This window comes from Canis lupus, chromosome 30 (genome assembly GCF_003254725.2).
Source record: "Canis lupus dingo isolate Sandy chromosome 30, ASM325472v2, whole genome shotgun sequence".
Lineage (NCBI taxonomy): Eukaryota > Metazoa > Chordata > Mammalia > Carnivora > Canidae > Canis > Canis lupus.
This window is the reverse complement of record NC_064272.1, coordinates 16731663-16750411: the sequence shown is the minus strand read 5'-3', so window position 1 is coordinate 16750411 and position 18749 is coordinate 16731663. Positions and strand designations below refer to the sequence as shown.

The 18749-nt window shown below is 33.9% G+C and overlaps 1 protein-coding gene across 3 annotated transcripts in view; it reads left to right on the top strand.

Moving 5' to 3' along the window:
* Window positions 1-18749, top strand: part of TRPM7 (transient receptor potential cation channel subfamily M member 7) — a 114362-nt gene that overhangs the window by 38047 nt on the left and 57566 nt on the right. For all 3 annotated transcript variants that reach the window (XM_025472808.3, XM_025472809.3, XM_035708777.2), the window contains exons 5-12: window positions 764-977; window positions 3224-3348; window positions 4581-4752; window positions 6213-6387; window positions 7354-7477; window positions 9359-9431; window positions 11236-11336; window positions 17181-17315. In XM_025472808.3, coding sequence (XP_025328593.1) covers window positions 764-977; window positions 3224-3348; window positions 4581-4752; window positions 6213-6387; window positions 7354-7477; window positions 9359-9431; window positions 11236-11336; window positions 17181-17315 — 1119 coding nt within the window. The remainder of the gene's footprint in view (window positions 1-763; window positions 978-3223; window positions 3349-4580; window positions 4753-6212; window positions 6388-7353; window positions 7478-9358; window positions 9432-11235; window positions 11337-17180; window positions 17316-18749) is intronic.

Sequence of the window (18749 nt, the reverse complement as noted above, 5' to 3'; positions counted from 1 at the left end):
CTGGGTGGCTCGTTTGATTAAACAGCTGCCTTCAGGTCGGGTTGTGATCTTGTGGTCCTGGGATTGAGCCCTGTGTTGGGCTCCCTGTTCAGCAAAGAGTCTGCTTCTCTGTCTCCCTTTGGTGTTCTTGCTTGTGCTCTCTCCCATATGCTCTCTCTCTCAAATAATTAAAATTAAAAAACAAAAACAAAAAACTTGTGAATCCATCTGAATGCTTTGAAAGATTGAGTAAATTGGATGAATGGTAATTGAGTTTATATAAATAGGAAGAGAAAGATATTTATGTTTTAAAGGTTAGAAATTAGAGTATTTCTGCTTCTTTAGTTCTTACAGAATGATTTTTCAGCTTTAAAATCATTTGGTTGGGGCGCCTGGGTGGCTCAGTGGTTGAGCGTCTGCCTTCAGGTCAGGGCGTGATCCTGGGGTCCCGGGATTGAGTCCTGCATCAGGCTTCCTTCTTCTCCCTCTGCCTGTGTCTCTGCCTCTCTTTCTCTGTGTCTCTCATAAATAAATAAATAAATAAAATCTTTTAAAAAATGAAATCATTTGCTTGCTGTTGTTTATTCCTTAGAGTGTTAAGTGTATTAAAAGTAACCTATAAAATCTACTTTATAATAATCTGATCTAAATAACATTTTCCCCAAAATAAAAAATAAATAACATTTTTCTAATATTGTATAATGTTGTATTATGACACCTATGAATATATTCAGTGCTTTAAAATGAATATGAATATATTTTGTGCTTTAAAAATCTTTTTTAGTATGTGAGACTATCATATGACACCAAACCTGAAGTCATTCTGCAACTTTTGCTTAAAGAATGGCAAATGGAATTACCCAAACTTGTTATCTCTGTGCATGGAGGCATGCAGAAATTTGAGCTTCACCCACGAATCAAGCAGCTGCTTGGAAAGGGTCTTATTAAAGCTGCAGTTACAACCGGAGCCTGGATTTTAACTGGAGGAGTAAACACAGGTAATGTGAGGATTATACCAATTTTATTTAGTGTATTTGTAAATATTTCATAATATTAATTAAATATTTGAAATAACACCAAATATCAGTATATTCAGTTTTTCTGTTAAATAATCTATATAGTTCCTAAGTATAAATGGTAAAATGTAAAAGTATATTTGGTTTTCATTTACTCTTAAAAAATAATACACATTAAAGCAGGTATTGATAAACTATGGTCCCAGGTACCAAACCCAACCCACTCCTTATTTTGGAAAATAAAGGTTTATTGGAACACAGCCACACTCATTTGTTTTTCTATTATATATAGTTACATTTGTGTAACTACATTTGTGCAACAGTGGAGGTGAATAGCCTTTTACCTTGCAAACCCTGAAATGTTTACTATTTGATCCATCTCAAAAAAAGGTTATTGATCCCTATTACCAAGCCAAGTGTTAATCTGAATACTAGTAAATTGATATAAAAATGGCAATCCATGGCCTACACAGTGGTAAGAAATAGCTTTCAAAATTAGTTTAAAAAACCAAAATTAGTTTTTAATATACTATAATTTTTCATTCCAGATCTTCTCTATGACATACAGATTAAAAAGAAAAATTAATATCCAAAGCAAAATATAATTATTACTTAAATTAACTTGCAGACATTTTACTATGAGGGGTTTTTGAACCTCATTGAATGTCAGGCATTCTTCTGGCTGCTGAAGATACATCATTCCACAAACAAAGAAAATATTTACCTTTGTGGAACTTATATTCTAGCAGAGGAGATGCAGATAACAAGCAGATAACTAAATATGTTATATGTTAGATAATAAGAGCTATGTGACACATGAAATACAGAGAAAGGATGATGAAGGTTGATGGAGAGGGCATCATTAATAGGGTGACATTTGAGTAGATTGAAGGAAATGAGGGAGCAAGTTAAAGGTAATGTGAGGCAGAGATTTAAAAGAAAAGAAGCTGCTAGTGTGTTGGAAGAATGGTAAGAAGGATCCAGTGTAGCTGAGTAGGATGAACAAGGAGTGTTTGGTGATGAGGTCGTAAAGTTATGGGGGTGTGGTAGAGGATAGGATGGGATGGGGTAAGGAAAGGTGGTGAATAGCAGGGGTATTAGGCACATCATTATAAAGCCTCATAGGCTGTTAGAACACTTTTGCATTTACTCTGAATTAAAGAAGAGATGGTTTTAAGCAGGGAATTGACAAGAGCAAAGATCACTTGGATGATGTTTTGAAAATAGACTGTAAACAGGCAAGGCAGTAAATTGGAAGACCAGTTAAGATGCTATTTCCATAACCTAGGTGAGAAATGAGATCTCATGCTTTATAAAAATCAAACTGAGTGTTGTATTGGTTTTCTAGGGCTGCCATAATAAAATACCACAAACTAGGTGGCTTAAACAAAATTTATTTTCTCAGTTTTAGAGTTCTAAGATCAAGATGTTAGCAGATTTGGTTCCTCCTGAGGCCTCTCTCCTTGGCTTATAGATGGCCACCTTCTCACTGTGTCCTCTTCGCCATTCATGTGCATTCCTGGTGTCTCTTTTTGTGTCCAGAATTTGTCTTCTTAAAAGGACACCAGATAGATTGGATTAGGTCCCACCCCAATGGCCTCATTTTTAAATGTAAAGCTGCTTTAAAGGACCTGTCTCCAAATACAGTCACATTCTGAGGTACTGGGATTAGGATTTCAACATAGGAATTTTGAAAAGGATACAATTCAGCTCATAAGTGGTAATGAGGAGCCATGTGCTCTTTTAAAATGTCTTTTCTACTTTTCTAATTTTTGATTCAGTTGGACAACTTTTGTAGTTGCTTGTTTTGTGTGTGTGTGTGTGTGTGTGTGTGTGTGTGTGTGTTTTGCTTATGGTCCTGAGCCATACTCTTCATTTTCTTTTAGATGATGTGTAGAGCAATAACAAAAAACTACAGTTACTTACATGAGGAATCTAAGAGAGGACTAGGCCTAACAACATGGTAAAAGTTACTTTTACGTGTGTTTCAGGCAGTTATAGTGATTTGACATTGTGGGGTTTTTTGTTTTGTTTTGTTTTGTTTTGTTTTGTTTTGTTTTGTTTTTAGTCCTTGTGTTTTCTAAGTTTTGTCTTTTGGACCTTGTCGCTTTTTATCTTCTCTGTGTAAAGAAAAATATCACCAATTATAATGTTATAGATTGAGCACAGGTTTATTCTGAAAACAATAACTACTTTCAAATAAAGCGAATTAAATTTTATATGAACAGGTGTGGCAAAACATGTTGGTGATGCCCTCAAAGAACATGCTTCCAGATCATCTCGAAAGATTTGCACTATTGGAATAGCACCATGGGGAGTAATTGAAAACAGAAATGATCTTGTTGGCAGAGATGTAAGAAGATTTAAAAATTTTCTTGTATTTGAACTTGTGTGTAACAAAACCAGGGCAAGAATAGTGCAAGTCACCTTAAACTACTCATGATCATACCATACTTTTCAAATTATTTTTTTATTTTTATTTTTATTATATTTTTTTAAAGATTTTATTTATTCCTGAGAGACACAGGCAGAGGGAGAAGCAGGTTCCATGCAGGAAGCCCGATGTGGGACTCAATCCTGGGACCCCAGGATCACGCCCCGAGCCACCCAGGCGTCCCTTAAATTATTTTTAATTTTTATTTTTTTATTTTTTTATTTATGATAGTCACAGAGAGAGAGAGAGAGAGAGAGAGGGAGGGGCAGAGACATAGGCAGAGGGAGAAGCAGGCTCCACGCACCGGGAGCCCGACGTGGGATTCGATCCTGGGTCTCCAGGATCACACCCTGAGCCAAAGGCAGGCGCTAAACTGTTGCGCCACCCAGGGATCCCTCAAATTATTTTTAAAGAGTATTTTCCTTCTCTTTTTTTTTCCCTTTTTTCCTGAGGTTTTCTTATGATCCTTTAAAAAATGCATTCACAGATAGAATTAGTTGTCATTATTGTATTAGTACATTTTTGTTTCTTTTTTGTGTAACTATTTCACACCTTTTCCAAATCATGCCAGTCTTTGTAATTACATTTTTAATGACTATATGATATTAAGAATTAGTTTTATTGTCATTAAGAATAGTAACCAAATGATAGCATTTTATTTGAGTAGGTTAAAAACATGTGAATTGGTCATAAATATTTATCAAGTACTGAAAAGGAATTACTGTATAATAACGATCACTTTCAAGTACAATTAAATTCCTTATATCAATTTTAAAGATTCTATTAGGGCCAGAAAAATCTATTAGATTTTCTTATTCAGTGTCCTTTGTACATTGCACTTTATCTACTAATAACCTAACAGTTCCTTTACTCTATATACTTATTTTCTGTTTCTTTTGCATGCAGTAATAAAATAATACATATTTTGCAAAAGTGTTGAAATATAAACGTATGGTTTTGGCCCACTCTTGGTTAATCATCAGCTGTCTTAAAAATTTGTGCTTTTTTGACATATTTTTTGACTTTTTTTAATGTTACTGTATTGTAAATAGTATTTTACCTCCTTGCCTTTACAGATTATTTCGAAGTTTATTTTTTCCTTATCTTATATTTAATTCTGCTCACTAACTGTTACGTTTGCTATTGTTTAGGTGGTTGCTCCTTATCAAACCTTGTTGAACCCTCTGAGCAAATTGAATGTTCTGAATAATCTACATTCCCATTTCATATTGGTGGATGATGGCACTGTTGGAAAGTATGGGGCAGAAGTCAGATTGAGAAGAGAACTTGAAAAAACTATTAATCAGCAAAGAATTCATGCTAGTAAGGGAATTTATAAATTTGTTGCTCAATTCCTTTTGTAGCAAGACAACATACAAAACAACAAAAATAACTGACCTTAGACAAGGTAGAAAGATTTAGGGAAAGAAGTCTGAGGCCAAATAGGGTACTCAGATATTGTGGCCAAAGCCACAGAGGTTCATTGGAAGCTCTGTTGGTATTGTAATCCTATTGCAGCCGAAGGAATTCAGAAATATTCTTAATGTGTGATATATTCTATTACCTGATTTGAAAGTCAAGATTAAAGAGTAAAAGAGGAAAAAAAATTCTTTATTGCAAAGATGCATCTTGTTTGAAGTTTTTTACCTGAATAGGTATTACTCTTTAGTAGTAGATATGTCTTAAAATTCTTGACACTTGTCTTCCTTTCCAACCACAGTCATACTTTCTGGTTCAAGATCTAGATTTTTATTTTCAAAAAGAAGAAATTTTGTAATCTTAGGACACCAAGAAGGTGGGCTCTGTGACAAAGTGAAATAGAAATAAAATTATAGGTTTGATGTATTCAGATTAAGATGGAGTCATATCTTCTCTTCAATCCTATAGGAATGTTTTAGAATCCTACAGTTGCTTGTATTCGGATTTTCTCACTGCATTGCAGATTATTGTAAAAACAGAAATTGACATTCTTCACTAAATCTTTTGTGTTACTCTTGAGGAGGTCCCGGATTTTTTTTTTTTAATATTTATTTATTTATTCATGAGAGACACACAGAGGCAGAGACATAGACAGAGGGAGAAGCAGGCTGTCTTTGGGGAGCCTGATCACGATCTAGGCCGAAGGGAGACACTCAACCACTGAGCCACCCAGGCGTCCTGGTCCTAGATTTTATTGATCAGGACCATTTATGTAATTCTGACTCTGTCATTGGCTTCCATGTTAATGTCTCAGTGTATTTGAAACCAGAAGTATGCATTTTAGAAGTGAATAAAAACAAATGTACATTAGAAGTTAAACTCATACAGTATTAAAAAACAAATGAGGAATGCCTGGCGGGTTGGCTTATTTGGTGGAGCATGTGACTCTTGAATTTGGGGTTGTAAGTTAGAACCTCACATCGGGTGAAGGGATTACTTAAAAAAATCTTTAAGACACAAACTAAAAAATGAATTGGTGGTATAAATTTCTTGTCAAGAGTTCAATTAGTGAAATATACAAAATAATTTTTACTTTTCGGTGAATCTGAATTCCAGTGCATGCCTAATCATACATTGTATTTTCTAACTTTGTCATTTAGAACAGACCTTATGTTAATGAAAAAGTAATTTATTCAGTATTTACTTCATTTAGGTTAGATTATTATCATGCTGAATGCTTGACATCAACTTACCTCTCTTATAAGACATTATATTTTGACTTTATTTTGTGTTTTGATTGAGTAAAAAATAAGATTGAATTACTGTGTTTTGCCTAATATCTTACAATCTTTTACTTTTTTAAGGAATTGGACAAGGTGTCCCTGTGGTGGCACTTATATTTGAGGGTGGGCCAAATGTTATCCTCACTGTTTTAGAGTATCTTCAAGAAAGCCCTCCTGTTCCAGTCGTTGTTTGTGAAGGAACAGGCAGAGCTGCAGACCTACTAGCATATATTCATAAGCAAACAGAAGAAGGAGGGTAAGTGTGTGCTTAAAAAAAGATTTCAATAACTATGTATTTGTGGTTTTTTAGAATATTAGATTTATTTCAGTAATATTTAATGGTCATGAAACTTTGAAGTTTAATATAATACTTTGTTATAATTTAAGGAAATAGCTTGTCTGATACATTATTGGATTGAATTAAAATATAACAGTCTTCTTGGAGGATAATTTTGCAAGATCTGTCAAACATACAGAGTCACGTATCTTTTGACGCACTAATTCCATTTTCTAGGAATTATTTATACAGATGTATTTTTATACATATGAAATACATAAAAACAAAAAGTTACTCATTACAGTGTTTACAAAAGTAAAAGATTGGAACAAAATAGAATGTGTATTAAGAGGTCTAGATAAATTATGGTATATCTATATAACAATAGTTTGTAGCTAAGAAAAGTTGGTAACTTTATACTAGATTTGGGAAAATTACCAAAAGTAGATACATGGAAAAAGGCAAGCAATTGAGAGAACTGGGCAGATAGAATATAGTGGGAAGGAGACTTTCACTATGAATTTTCATTTTTATATTTTAAAATGTTTTATATCATTACATTTTTGAGCCATATTACCTATTGAGGAAAAGAGAAAATGTGAATGTGCTCAGGTTTAAGACATTTTGGTGAAGTAGTGCTTAATACACCATAATATCTTAAAATTATCTTTATAGAGTATTTTATAAAATGTGAGTAGTGCTATTGCAACACATGCCCTGAAAACAATTCAAAATAATTCAGAGAGAATAATAACTCCAACATTTATTTTTCTCCCATATGACTTTTGTTGGGAGTCTCATAAAGGACAGTATTTCACCCAGCGTCAGGTATTTAATATTAATACGTTATCTCTAAAGGTCTTATGTGGATTCATCTATACTTCATATTAGAGTCTACAAATAATAGAAATTGAAATTGGTGAATTATGTTTCCTCTCACTACAGTAATCTTCCTGATGCAGCAGAGCCTGATATAATTTCAACCATCAAAAAAACATTTAACTTTGGCCAGAGTGAAGCAGTTCATTTATTTCAAACACTGATGGAGTGCATGAAAAGAAAGGAGCTTGTAAGTAGATTTCAATAGAACAAGCCTTTTTATTTCATTCAAAACATAAATTGGTGAAATATATTTTTTTAAAGATTTTATTATTTAGGGAGAGAGTGCATGTAGGATAGGGTAGAGGGGGAGGGAGAAGAAGAGAGAAAAAGAATTCAAAGCAAAATCTGCACTGAGCACAATCCTGTGACTACAAGATCATGACCTGAGTGAAAACCAAGAGTTGGACGCTTAACTGAATGAGCCACTCAGGCACGCTGAAATACTTTCGTTTTTAATTTGGATTAAGAAAAAAAAATTTTTTAATTTATTTATTCATGATAGACACAGAGAAAGAGGCAGAGACATAGACAGAGGTAGAGGTAGGCTCCTCACAGGGAGCCTGATGTGGGACTCAATCCCAGGACCAGGATCATACCCTGAGCCAAAGGCAGACACTCAACCGCTGAGCCATTCAGGCATACCTGAATTTAAAATTTTAAATTATTTTTTAACCATGTCCAGATATCATTTATTGTTTTGTTCAAACAGAGTGATATTACAGAAGGGTTATAGTTTTATATGATAGTGAGACATACATTTGCACTTCTATTTTACGAAAATTTTAATAACGAGGCCTCAACAGGTTATATTTAGAATCAAGGAAGAACTATAAAAAGTCATTAATGGCTTCTGTAAAATATATTAGGAGGAGCGCCTAGCTGGCTCAGTCATAGAGCAATGCAACTCTTGATCTCAGGGTTGTAAGTTTGAGCCCCACATTGGGTGTAGAGATTACTGGGGAGAAAAAATCTAAAAAAAATTTTATTTTACTTTGATTAAATGCTCTAAATAAATTAAAGATCAGTGTTGCTTAATTTCAGTCATCTAAACATGGGCTTAAATTTTCAGAGATAACAATTTTTTAACAATTATAAAAGGTAGATGATAACAGGATTTGATCTCTTGTTTTTCATTGCATTTCCTTTTTGTACACAATAAACTTGAAAAATGTGTATGGGGTTGAAATAGTCTTTTACTTTATGAAAAGTCTTATTAAATGAAAACCTCTCAAGTGGCATTTCACTTCAAATAATTTAAAGACATTTCCAGTTAAAGGATTGAAGAAAACATTTTTCATTCAAGAACACATATATAGGGACACTGGGTGGCCCAAAAGGTTAAGCATCTGCCTTGGGCTCAGGTCATGGTCCTGGGGTCCTGAGATGGAGCTCTGCATTGGGCTCTTTGCTTGGCAGGGGGCCTGCTTCTCCCATTCCCCTCGCTCATGCTCTCTCTTTTTCTCTGTCAAATAAATAAAATATTAAAAAAAAAAAAAAAAGAACAGGGATATAGTACTTGAATTAAATGCTCCCTCTATTGAAAAAACATTAAGATTTACTCAGATATGTAATCTGTAGTCTCAGGCCATTAAGTTGCTTATTCTTTTTCTTTTCTTTTTTTTTTTTTTAAGATTTTATTTATTTATACATGAGATAGAGTCAGAGACATAGGCAGAGGGAGAAGCAGGCTCTCTGCGGGGAACCTGATGCAGGACTCAATCCCAGGACCTGAGGATCATGACCTGAGCCAAATGCAGACGCTCAACCACTGAGCCACCCAGGCGCCCCAAGTTGCTTATCTAATGAAGGACATAAAATAGAAGATAGGTCAAAAAATGAATATAATATGAAACTAAACATTTTGAGCATACTTGCCATTTTTATTTGGTAAACGATGAAGGGTTTTTAATTTTGTGGGGGGTTTTGGTTGAAATGAAGGAATTTCTGACCAACCCCCCCAAAAAATCTTTATCTCCCATGTAGTTTGAAATTACTTTCTGTTTTATATACCTTATACCTTAGCTTTGAAAATATAAAGGCATAATATTATGAATTGATCTTTAAATAGATCACGGTTTTTCACATTGGATCAGATGAACATCAAGACATAGATGTAGCAATCCTTACTGCACTGCTTAAAGGTAAGATTTTAAAACTTTTTATTTATAAGATCTTATTTATAGCCTATTTATTATATAACACAGGACTTTTTAATCTAGCTAAATGTTTGGGAACTGAATTTTTTAATAATTGTTCTTTGTGAAAGACACAGTGCTAGCTTTCTGACAGTAAATGGGCTTTTGCTCTTGTCTTGTAGAAATCTAAAAGTTTTTAAAATTTCTAGCAGGGTTTTTGCCACCAGACCCATTTAATTATCCTATTAAGAATGTTCTACATTTTTTTTTTTTGAATGTTCTACATTTTTAATTGGCTGAAAGTAGGTGTTTAAAGGTAATAGGGTCTTGGTTGATAGAAATTAAATGTTCTTAAAACATGTTGTTTTCATTCTGAAAAGAAATTTGGAAAGAAAGCTAGTGGTATGCTTGAGGATTCAAGGGTTAATGCACATCACATTAAACTGTGTTGTCCTCTCATTACCTTGCCAAAGACATCCAACCAATAAAACAATTATAAAATCTTTCCAAAAATTGGAAGCTAAAACTTGTCCCATCTGGGTGGGTACTTGAAAGTCCAAGTATGTAGTGAAATGGCAGGAACAAAGCAAGAAGACACTATGTTGTTGTCATTCACAAGAAGTTCCCAAATATTAGATCATAATAAATTGCCAATAGATCAAACATTTTAAAAATACTGTAATAAGATATATTTACACTTTGGAAACAGAGATAAATAATAGAAAATCCAGAAACTATAAAGGGAAAGATCAATAAATGGTATTGCATACAAATAAAAACTAAAAAGAGAACACCTATATTTGCCATATACTTTGTCCTAACCACTGTGTTCTAGTGTTTTACACTGTTGATCATTTAATCTTACAACAACCCTAACAGGAAAATTTCCTATTATTTCCTCATTTTATAGATGAGGAAATTAAGGAATAGGAATCTAAAGGGACCACAGAGTTGTTATAAATCAATAGTAAGATTATGAATACTTCATGGAAAAATGAGTTAGAATTCATGTAAAAGATGTTAGAATAATATAAATGCTTGGGGAAAATGTGGAAGGATGGTCAATATTATAATTAAAACAAAGTATATCTTAATAAGGAAGCATTTTAGTCTCCTTGTGGGTATTATACCATTGATGGGTGGTATCACCTTTCTGGAACATATTATGGCAGTATATCAAAAGTTTTAAAGTATTCTTTACCCAGCATTTTGTCTTCTACATAATCATTCTATTTTAATAATCAAGCATGTGCATAAAAGTATACTCACCAAAAAATTCAAAATAACCTGAATGTCCACTAGAGTGTTTGTTGAATCAACTTTAGTATTCCTTTAAAGGGTATTAATATGTATGTAATATAAATTTATATGTACTGTTCTACAAAACTAAGGTATGATGTTAAGATACATAAAATAGGCTACTGAATACTTCGTATAGTATCATGCACTTCTGCATAAACGATTAAAAGTATTTGTATGAATTTATATATGAGTAGCAAAGCACCTGTAAGGATGTTTTTTTATAATTTTAACACAGTACTGTCTCTGATAGATCATCTTTGTTTTATTCTTACTGTTCTGTATTCTGAATTGTTTGCAATGAGTGAGGCTGTGTGTTTTTTGTAGTTGGAAAATAAAAGTCCTCAATGTTGGGGGTAACCTTATTTCTGTGAGACAGGCTACCTCTGAACAGTGACTGACATGAGCTTATATGAGTTAATTAAAAGGGAATGCAGAGAATTGGTAAGTGTTCACATTTTAATGGAGATAAATTAATTGAATTTGTCAACTGTTTTCTTTATGCAATTAGGCACTAATGCATCTGCGTTTGACCAGCTCATCCTTACACTGGCATGGGATAGAGTTGACATTGCCAAAAATCATGTGTTTGTTTATGGACAGCAGTGGCTGGTATGTAAATAATCTATATACATGATGCAATTAAATTAGACTGCCTAATAACAAAGTATTTGCTGGAACTGTGAACTAGCTTGACATTTTACGTCTGCCTAAAATGCAAAATTAGTTTAGCTAAACATTTCTACAAAATCCAGATTTATTTAGGATTTAATATAGCTCACGATGAAACCTTTCTTTTTATAGGATTTGGATCACTAAAAATCCTAGAACTGAAAGAAGTCTTAGAAATTGTGCCCTGTATATCTCTGTGTATTAGGGATATTGGCCTATAATTTTCTTGTGGTGGTGTAATCTGATTTTGGTATCAGGATAATGCTCGCCTCATAAAGTAAGTTTGGAAGAGTTCCTCCTCCTGTTTTAAAAGATGCTTTGGAAGATGTGGTTGGAAGAGATTAAGGATTGGTATTTATTCTTCTTTGAATGAATGTTTGGTAGAATTCACCAGTGAGCTGTTTGGTCCTGCTCTCCTGTTTATTGGTAGATTTTTAATTATTGATTCAGTCTCCTTACTAGTAATTGATCTGTTCAGATTTTCTGTTTCCTCATGATTCAGTCTTGGTGGGTTGTATTTCCCAGGGATTTAGCTGTTCAATTTTGTAAAAAAAGATTTCATTTATTTGAGAGAGCGCAAACAAGAGGAGTGACAGAGGGAGAGGGAGAAGCTGGTATCCCTCAGAGCAGGGAGCCCATAGGTTGTCCAGTTTTTTAGTGTATAATTGTTCATAGTTTCTTATAATCATTTGTATTTCTGTGGTACTAGTTGTAGCATATTCTGTTTTATTTCTGATTTTGAGTCTTTTTTTGTTGTTGAGTCTAGCTAAAGGTTTCTCTTCTTAACCTTTTATCTTTTCAAAGAATCAGCTCTTAGTTTCATTGATCTTTTTTGTTTCTATTTCATTAATTTCTAATCTCTGTTATTTCCTTCCTTCTACTAACTTTATGTTTTGTTCATTCTTTTTCTTATTCCTTGAGGTGTAAGTTAGGTGTTTGAGACTTAGAAATTTCTTGAGGTGTAGGCCTTTATTGCTATTAGCTTTCCTCTTAGAACTGCTTTTGCTACATTTTACAAATTTTGGTATGTTGTATTTCCATTTTTAATTGTCTCAAGATATTTTTTGTTTCTTCTTTGACTCCTTGTTTAGTAGCATGTTGTTTGGTCTTCACATATTTGTAAATTTTCCAGTTTTACTCATGTAACTAATTTCTAGTTTCATACCATTGTGGTTGGAAAAGATGCTTGATATGATTTCAGTCCTCCTAATTTTATTAAGACTTGTTTTATAGCCTACCGTATAATCTATCCTGGAAAATATTCCATGTGCACTTGACAAGAATATGTGTTCTTTTGCTTTTGGATGATGTTCTGTAAATATCTGTTAATTCCATTTAAGACCAATATTTTCTAACTGATTTTCTGTCTGAATGTTCTATCGATATAAGGGGTGTGTGGTAAAGTATGCTACCATTATTGTATTGCTATCTCTTTCTCCCTTTGTGTCTGTTAATATTTGCTTTATATATTTAGGTCCTCTCTAGGATGCATAAATATTTATGCAGATTATATCTTCTTGTTTGATAGATGTCTTTATTATTATGTAATGCCTTTTATTACAGTGTGTGTTTTAAAGTGTGTTTTGTCTGAGAGAAATACAGCTATTCCGTCTGTCTTTTTGGATACCATTTGTATGGAATATCTTATTCTATACCTTCACTTTTAGTTTGTGACTTTACATCTAAAGTGAGTTTCTTGTAGGCTTCATATAGGTGATGAGTCTTGTTTTTTTTAATCCATTCAAACACTGCGCATTTTCATTGGCATTTATTCCATTTACATTTAAAGTAATTATTTACAGATGTGTACTTATTGCCATTTTGTTTATTGTTTTCTGGCTTGATGGATGAATGGACAAGGAAATTGTGTATACATACAGTGGAATGTTATTCAGCCATAATAAAGAGTGAAATCTTGGTATTTACAACAACATAGATTGATCTTGAGATCATCATGCTAGGTGAAATATAAATACCATACGATTTTTTTTGTATGTGGAATTAAATAAAAATTAAGCTCATAGATACAGAAACCAGATAAGTGATGGAGAAGTGGGAAAAATAGTTGGAGTCAAAAGGTTAAAAGAAAAAGAAAGCAAGCAAAGAAATAGTCTTTTATGTATAAGAGAATTCATTGTACTGTTATATTAGATGTTTAAACCAGATGGTCTTTACCATCTTATTAATGGGAACAATCTTTTCCCAGTTTTGAGGATAAGAAACCTTAGTGTTATTTTTTACTTTTGTCTTTCTCATATATTACAATCCAATTCCATTTGTAAACGTTTTCAGGTCTCCTTTCAAACTACCCAATTTTTTTTAACATCCTGGTCCAATCTACTGTCACCCTTCTTCTATGTTGTTTTAGGGGCATCCTGTTTGATTTCCTTATTCTCATTCTTCCTCTCCTTTTAGACAGAAGATGGATAACATCACATTTATGCAGAGCATAATCCAGAGCCTTTATGATGGCTTGTAGGGCTTCACATCTTCTGTCCCGTTACTACCTCTCTTACTTTCCATGTTAACACTATTCCCTTTTGACTCTTTTATGTAGTCATATTGGCGTGTTCTTTTTTTTTTTTTTTTTTTTTAGATTTTATTTATTTGAGAGAGAGATACAGAGATAGAAATAGAGAGCACAAGTGGGGAGGAAAGGGAGAAGCGTGCTACCCTGCTGAGCAGGGAGCCTGTTGCAAGGCTCAACCTCAGGACTCTGGGATCATGACCTGAGATGAAGGCAGATGCTTAACTGATTGAACCACCCAGGTACCCCTTTATAGGCGTGTTCTTAAAACATACCAAGAGTGTTGCCCCCATCTTTATACTTGCTGTTTTTTCTCTTTGGTACAGTATTCCTCTGGATACCTACCTGGACTTGATTCCTTTTTCTGGTTTCCTTAAAAAAACAAAACCCAAACACATTTATTTATTTAAATAATGTCTATACCCAATGTGGGGCTCAAACTCAAGACCCTGATATAAAGAGTTGCACACTCTTCATACTGAGCCATCTCCTCAGATGTAAAGGCTTGGTCAAAGCCTTTTTCTTCTATGTATATGTGGTTTATGTTATGGGTTTGTTTGGCACAATGCTAGCTATTTGATTTTGTGCTTTCCTTCATGTTAGTTTGCAGCATAATTGTCTTACTGTTTTCCCTCTTGGTTATTAGAAGTTCAGAATGCATTAAGTATATGAAGAAATGTGAAACAAAGCAGATACTTCTTCTTTAAACCTTTTTTTCCTCAGATGTGGAAATTTTATCGGGCTTTATTGTTTTAGGGCAGTGATTATAAACCTAATTCAGAAAGAACACTTCTTTTTGTTCAATTCAGATAAGACACATAAGTTTCATTATGACCTTTTTGTTATGTGAAAATTGACTTTCATGAAGTGCTTACTATACAAATTTTTATTTAAAAAATTTTTTAATATGTCTTTTCAAGATTTTTATTTTATTATTTTTATTCATGAGAGACACACAGAAGCAGAGATGTAGGCAGAGGAAGAAGCAGGCTCCCTGCGGGGAGCCTGATACAAGACTCAGTCTCCGGACTCTGGGATCACGCCCTGAGCTGAAGGCAGACACTCAACCACTGAGCCACTCAGGCACCCGTATACAAATTTTTATTTTTATTTTATGTTTATTTTTTAAGGTTTTATTTATTTATTCATGAGAGACAGAGAGAGAGAGGCAGAGACACAGGACGAAGGAGAAGCAGGCTCCATGCAGGGAGCCTGATGTGGGACTGGATCCTGGGACTCCGGGATCACGACCTGAGCCAAAGGCAGATGCTCAACCACTAAGCCACCCAGGTGTCCCCCTATACAAATTTTTAAAAAGCAATATAATGCCCTATTGTGATAAAGACAAAAGTCATTTATAATAAAAGATATTTTAATGCAGAGGTCTCAGGAATAGCAACATATAATTGGCATAATAAATAATTAGATGCTTGCACTTATTTTATATAGGATCAGTATAAATGCTGCAGTTGTGAGTGCGCACTAATATAAGAATGTTTTTGGTAATTTAAATTCCATGGGGAGCAGGAAAACACCCATTACTAGTATAGGACAAGGAAAGAACAGGAAGAAGACCAAGTAGAAATTAGAATAAACGTTAGTTTATGTTAGAATAAGTAATAACATAGCAGAATTATTTGTATGTGGTAAGAGAAAAAGAATATCAACTAAAATAGGAATAACATGCCATGATAAATTACCAGTTAATATGAGAAAATGAGTAAGTTTTACAGTGTTATTAATTAGTTTGGCCTTATCTTTAAGCACAATGCCAAAATATTTTCCTTGTTATGACATAGAACTAAGTGATGAAAAACACTGCAGAGAACATCTTTCTTCTTGAAATCCCATCATGTATAAGGGTATAGTCTATACCCTTAAATTTAGTTTATACCCTTAAAAAGATCTTGGTGATGGGGTACCTGGGTGGCTCAATGGTTGAGTGTCTGCCTTTGGCTTAGGGTGTGATCCCAGGATCCGAGATCGAGTCCCACGTCGGGCTCCTTGCAGGGAGCCTACTTCTCCCTCGGCCTGTGTCTCTTCCTCTTTCTCTGTCTCTGTGTCTCTCATGAATAAATAAATAAAATATATTTTTTTAAAGGAACAGTTTGTAAATGCTGATATACACGTGTTATATTAAACAGCACAGATCGTGTGGCTATTTGGAAATACAATTTTTTCTAATGGTGAATAATTTAAAGTTCTAAAGAAAGCTAAATATCATCTTATCTAATTTATATGATAGTTGGATTTCTGGAAAGTTCGTTTTGTAAAGCAAACCACGACAATACTTTGTATGTAAAGCAGAATTACTGCATTTTCATTGATGAACATCTAATGGGATAACAGAATTGTGTAAAATATGGAACAATTCCTTTTTAAGTAAAATTGTCTGGCATGTGGTATGATCTTTGGTATCCTTTGAATATTAGTAATGATCCCCAATTATTGAAATGATCCCTTCAAACTTGAGGGGAAGAACACTGGGTGTTAGATACTATGTTGGCAAATTGAATTTAAATGAAATGTTAAAAAAAAAAAAAAAGAAAAAGAAATCCCTCTAAAAAACCTTTCCTAAATGTCGAGAACTGTTGCTCTAAGGTATTTTTCTCCTAGATTTACTTGATAATGGATTCCCCACTCCCACCCCCCCACCTCCCCACGCAACACTTTCCTGCAGAAATACTGCTTATGGAATGTTTTTTGGGGAATGCTACTCTGTAGAGGTCTTTTCTTTTATTCCCTTTATACCTTAAATCCTAGCCATTTACTAATTTTGCGTTTTGTTGGGGAGGGGCAAAGGAAGGGGGATAGAGAGACTCTTAAGCAGGCTCTACGTGGAGCTGGATGCAGGGCTTGATCTCACAATTCTGAAATAATGAACTGAGCCAGAATCAAGAGTTGGACACTTGACAGACTGAGCCTCTCAGGCCTCACCTATTTTGCATCTTTTTAATTTTGTTCTAAAACTGTTGAGAAACAAATAAGGAATTGCATTTAGAACTTTTAATCTGTGGGGCACCTGGGTGGCTCAGTGTTTGAGCACCTGCCTTTGGCTCAGGCTGTGACCCCAGGGTCCTGGGATTGAGTTGTACATTAGGTAGGCTCTCCACAGGGAGCCTGCTTCTCCCTCTACGGATGTCTCTGCCTCTCTGTGTGTGTCTCATGAATAAATAAATAAAATCTTAAAAAAAAAAAAGAACTTTGTATTGTATATTAGACTTTGTGAAATATATTCATTAAATTTTATATTTTAGGTTGGATCCTTGGAACAAGCTATGCTTGATGCTCTTGTGATGGATAGAGTTGCATTTGTGAAGCTTCTTATTGAAAATGGAGTAAGCATGCATAAATTTCTTACCATTCCTAGACTGGAAGAACTTTACAACACAGTAAGTATGTGTCAGAATTCTTTGTTGAATAAGCTTTATCATCTTTGGGAAGTGTCATTTTACCTGGACATATCCAATTCCACTGCCAAGACCTTTAATGATTTGCTTAATGACTTGGAAAAATTACTGCCAGTCTTAGGGTAGATTGGTTATGTGACAATCTGAAACTCTTTGCTTGTTTCTGGAGATTTTCCCTGATACCATAGCCACGTAAGAAGGAGGTAAAGTGTTTACAACTGTCTCCCATTTCTTCCCTTCACCACTTTTTAAAACTGTAGGATCAGCTTCTTCATTAAAAGTCACTTTATTTCCTTTTTTCCCCGCCTTCTTGGTGGTCGTTTATTACACTAAATTTCATTGGATGCCTTTTCGTAATGGAGAAATTACACATTGTGTTTTCTTCTTTTTGTTTTTTACGTTCATAATTTTAACCTTGTGATATCCCCTTTTAGCTTACATACCTTTTTGTTTTTTTTTTTTTCTAAAGAGCTCCTGAAAACTGTTCCCTTTACAAAGATTGTCTAGCATTGGAGAGAGTAAATACTGCCCTTCTTACTGGTTTTCCATGTTACCAACATTATTTTAATTGAGCTATATTTTGAGGTACACTACTACCAAATCCTAGTTTTCTAACTTTGACTTCTCTGCAAAGCTCTCTGTACATTGATCAATTTCTTTGTATCTCCTCCTTTTCATGCCTAATGTTATTATACTTTGTCCTTTTAGTAGTCATACTATTTCAGTAATCTAATCTCCTGTCCTTTCTTCAAATCAGTTCTTTAAACTAATTATTATAATCCTATATTTTACCATATCTTTCCCCAGTTAAAAAATCTTTGATAGCTCTCCAGTGTGTATAGAATAATACCCAAACCCTTAGCTTGATTTTCAAAGCTCTTCAGCTTTTGAAATTTTGCCGTAGCTAACTCTATCACTTGACCTTTTATTCCCACCCCCACCTTCACATACTAGATATTTTGGTTATGTTGTCTACCTACTATTTTCCCAAAATATTAACTGTTTAAGAAAGCATTTGTTTACAAAGTTTTGGTGTGTGTTTTTTTCTCAGCTACTCTTCACTTACTGGAATTGTATTCATTATTTAGAATGTAGTTTAATGCCATGCCACTGCCTCTGAACCCATGAATAAACCCATTGGCATAGTTAGTTGAGGATAATTATATCTTTCCCTTTGGATTGTAAATTTTTTTTGAGTAGGGATTATATTTTTATTTTCCTCCATTTTTTCTTAAATAGTGTCTAGCACAGTTAGATTGAACTTTGTTGATATTCTACTTGTTCCTAGCAAACATATAAAAATTAAAAGGATTATTCATTGTGCCGCAGTAATAAGATTTATCCCTGAAATGTAAAGCTGGATATAAAATAATAGAAATAAGGCTCCTGGGTGGCTCAGTCGTTTAAGTGTCTGCC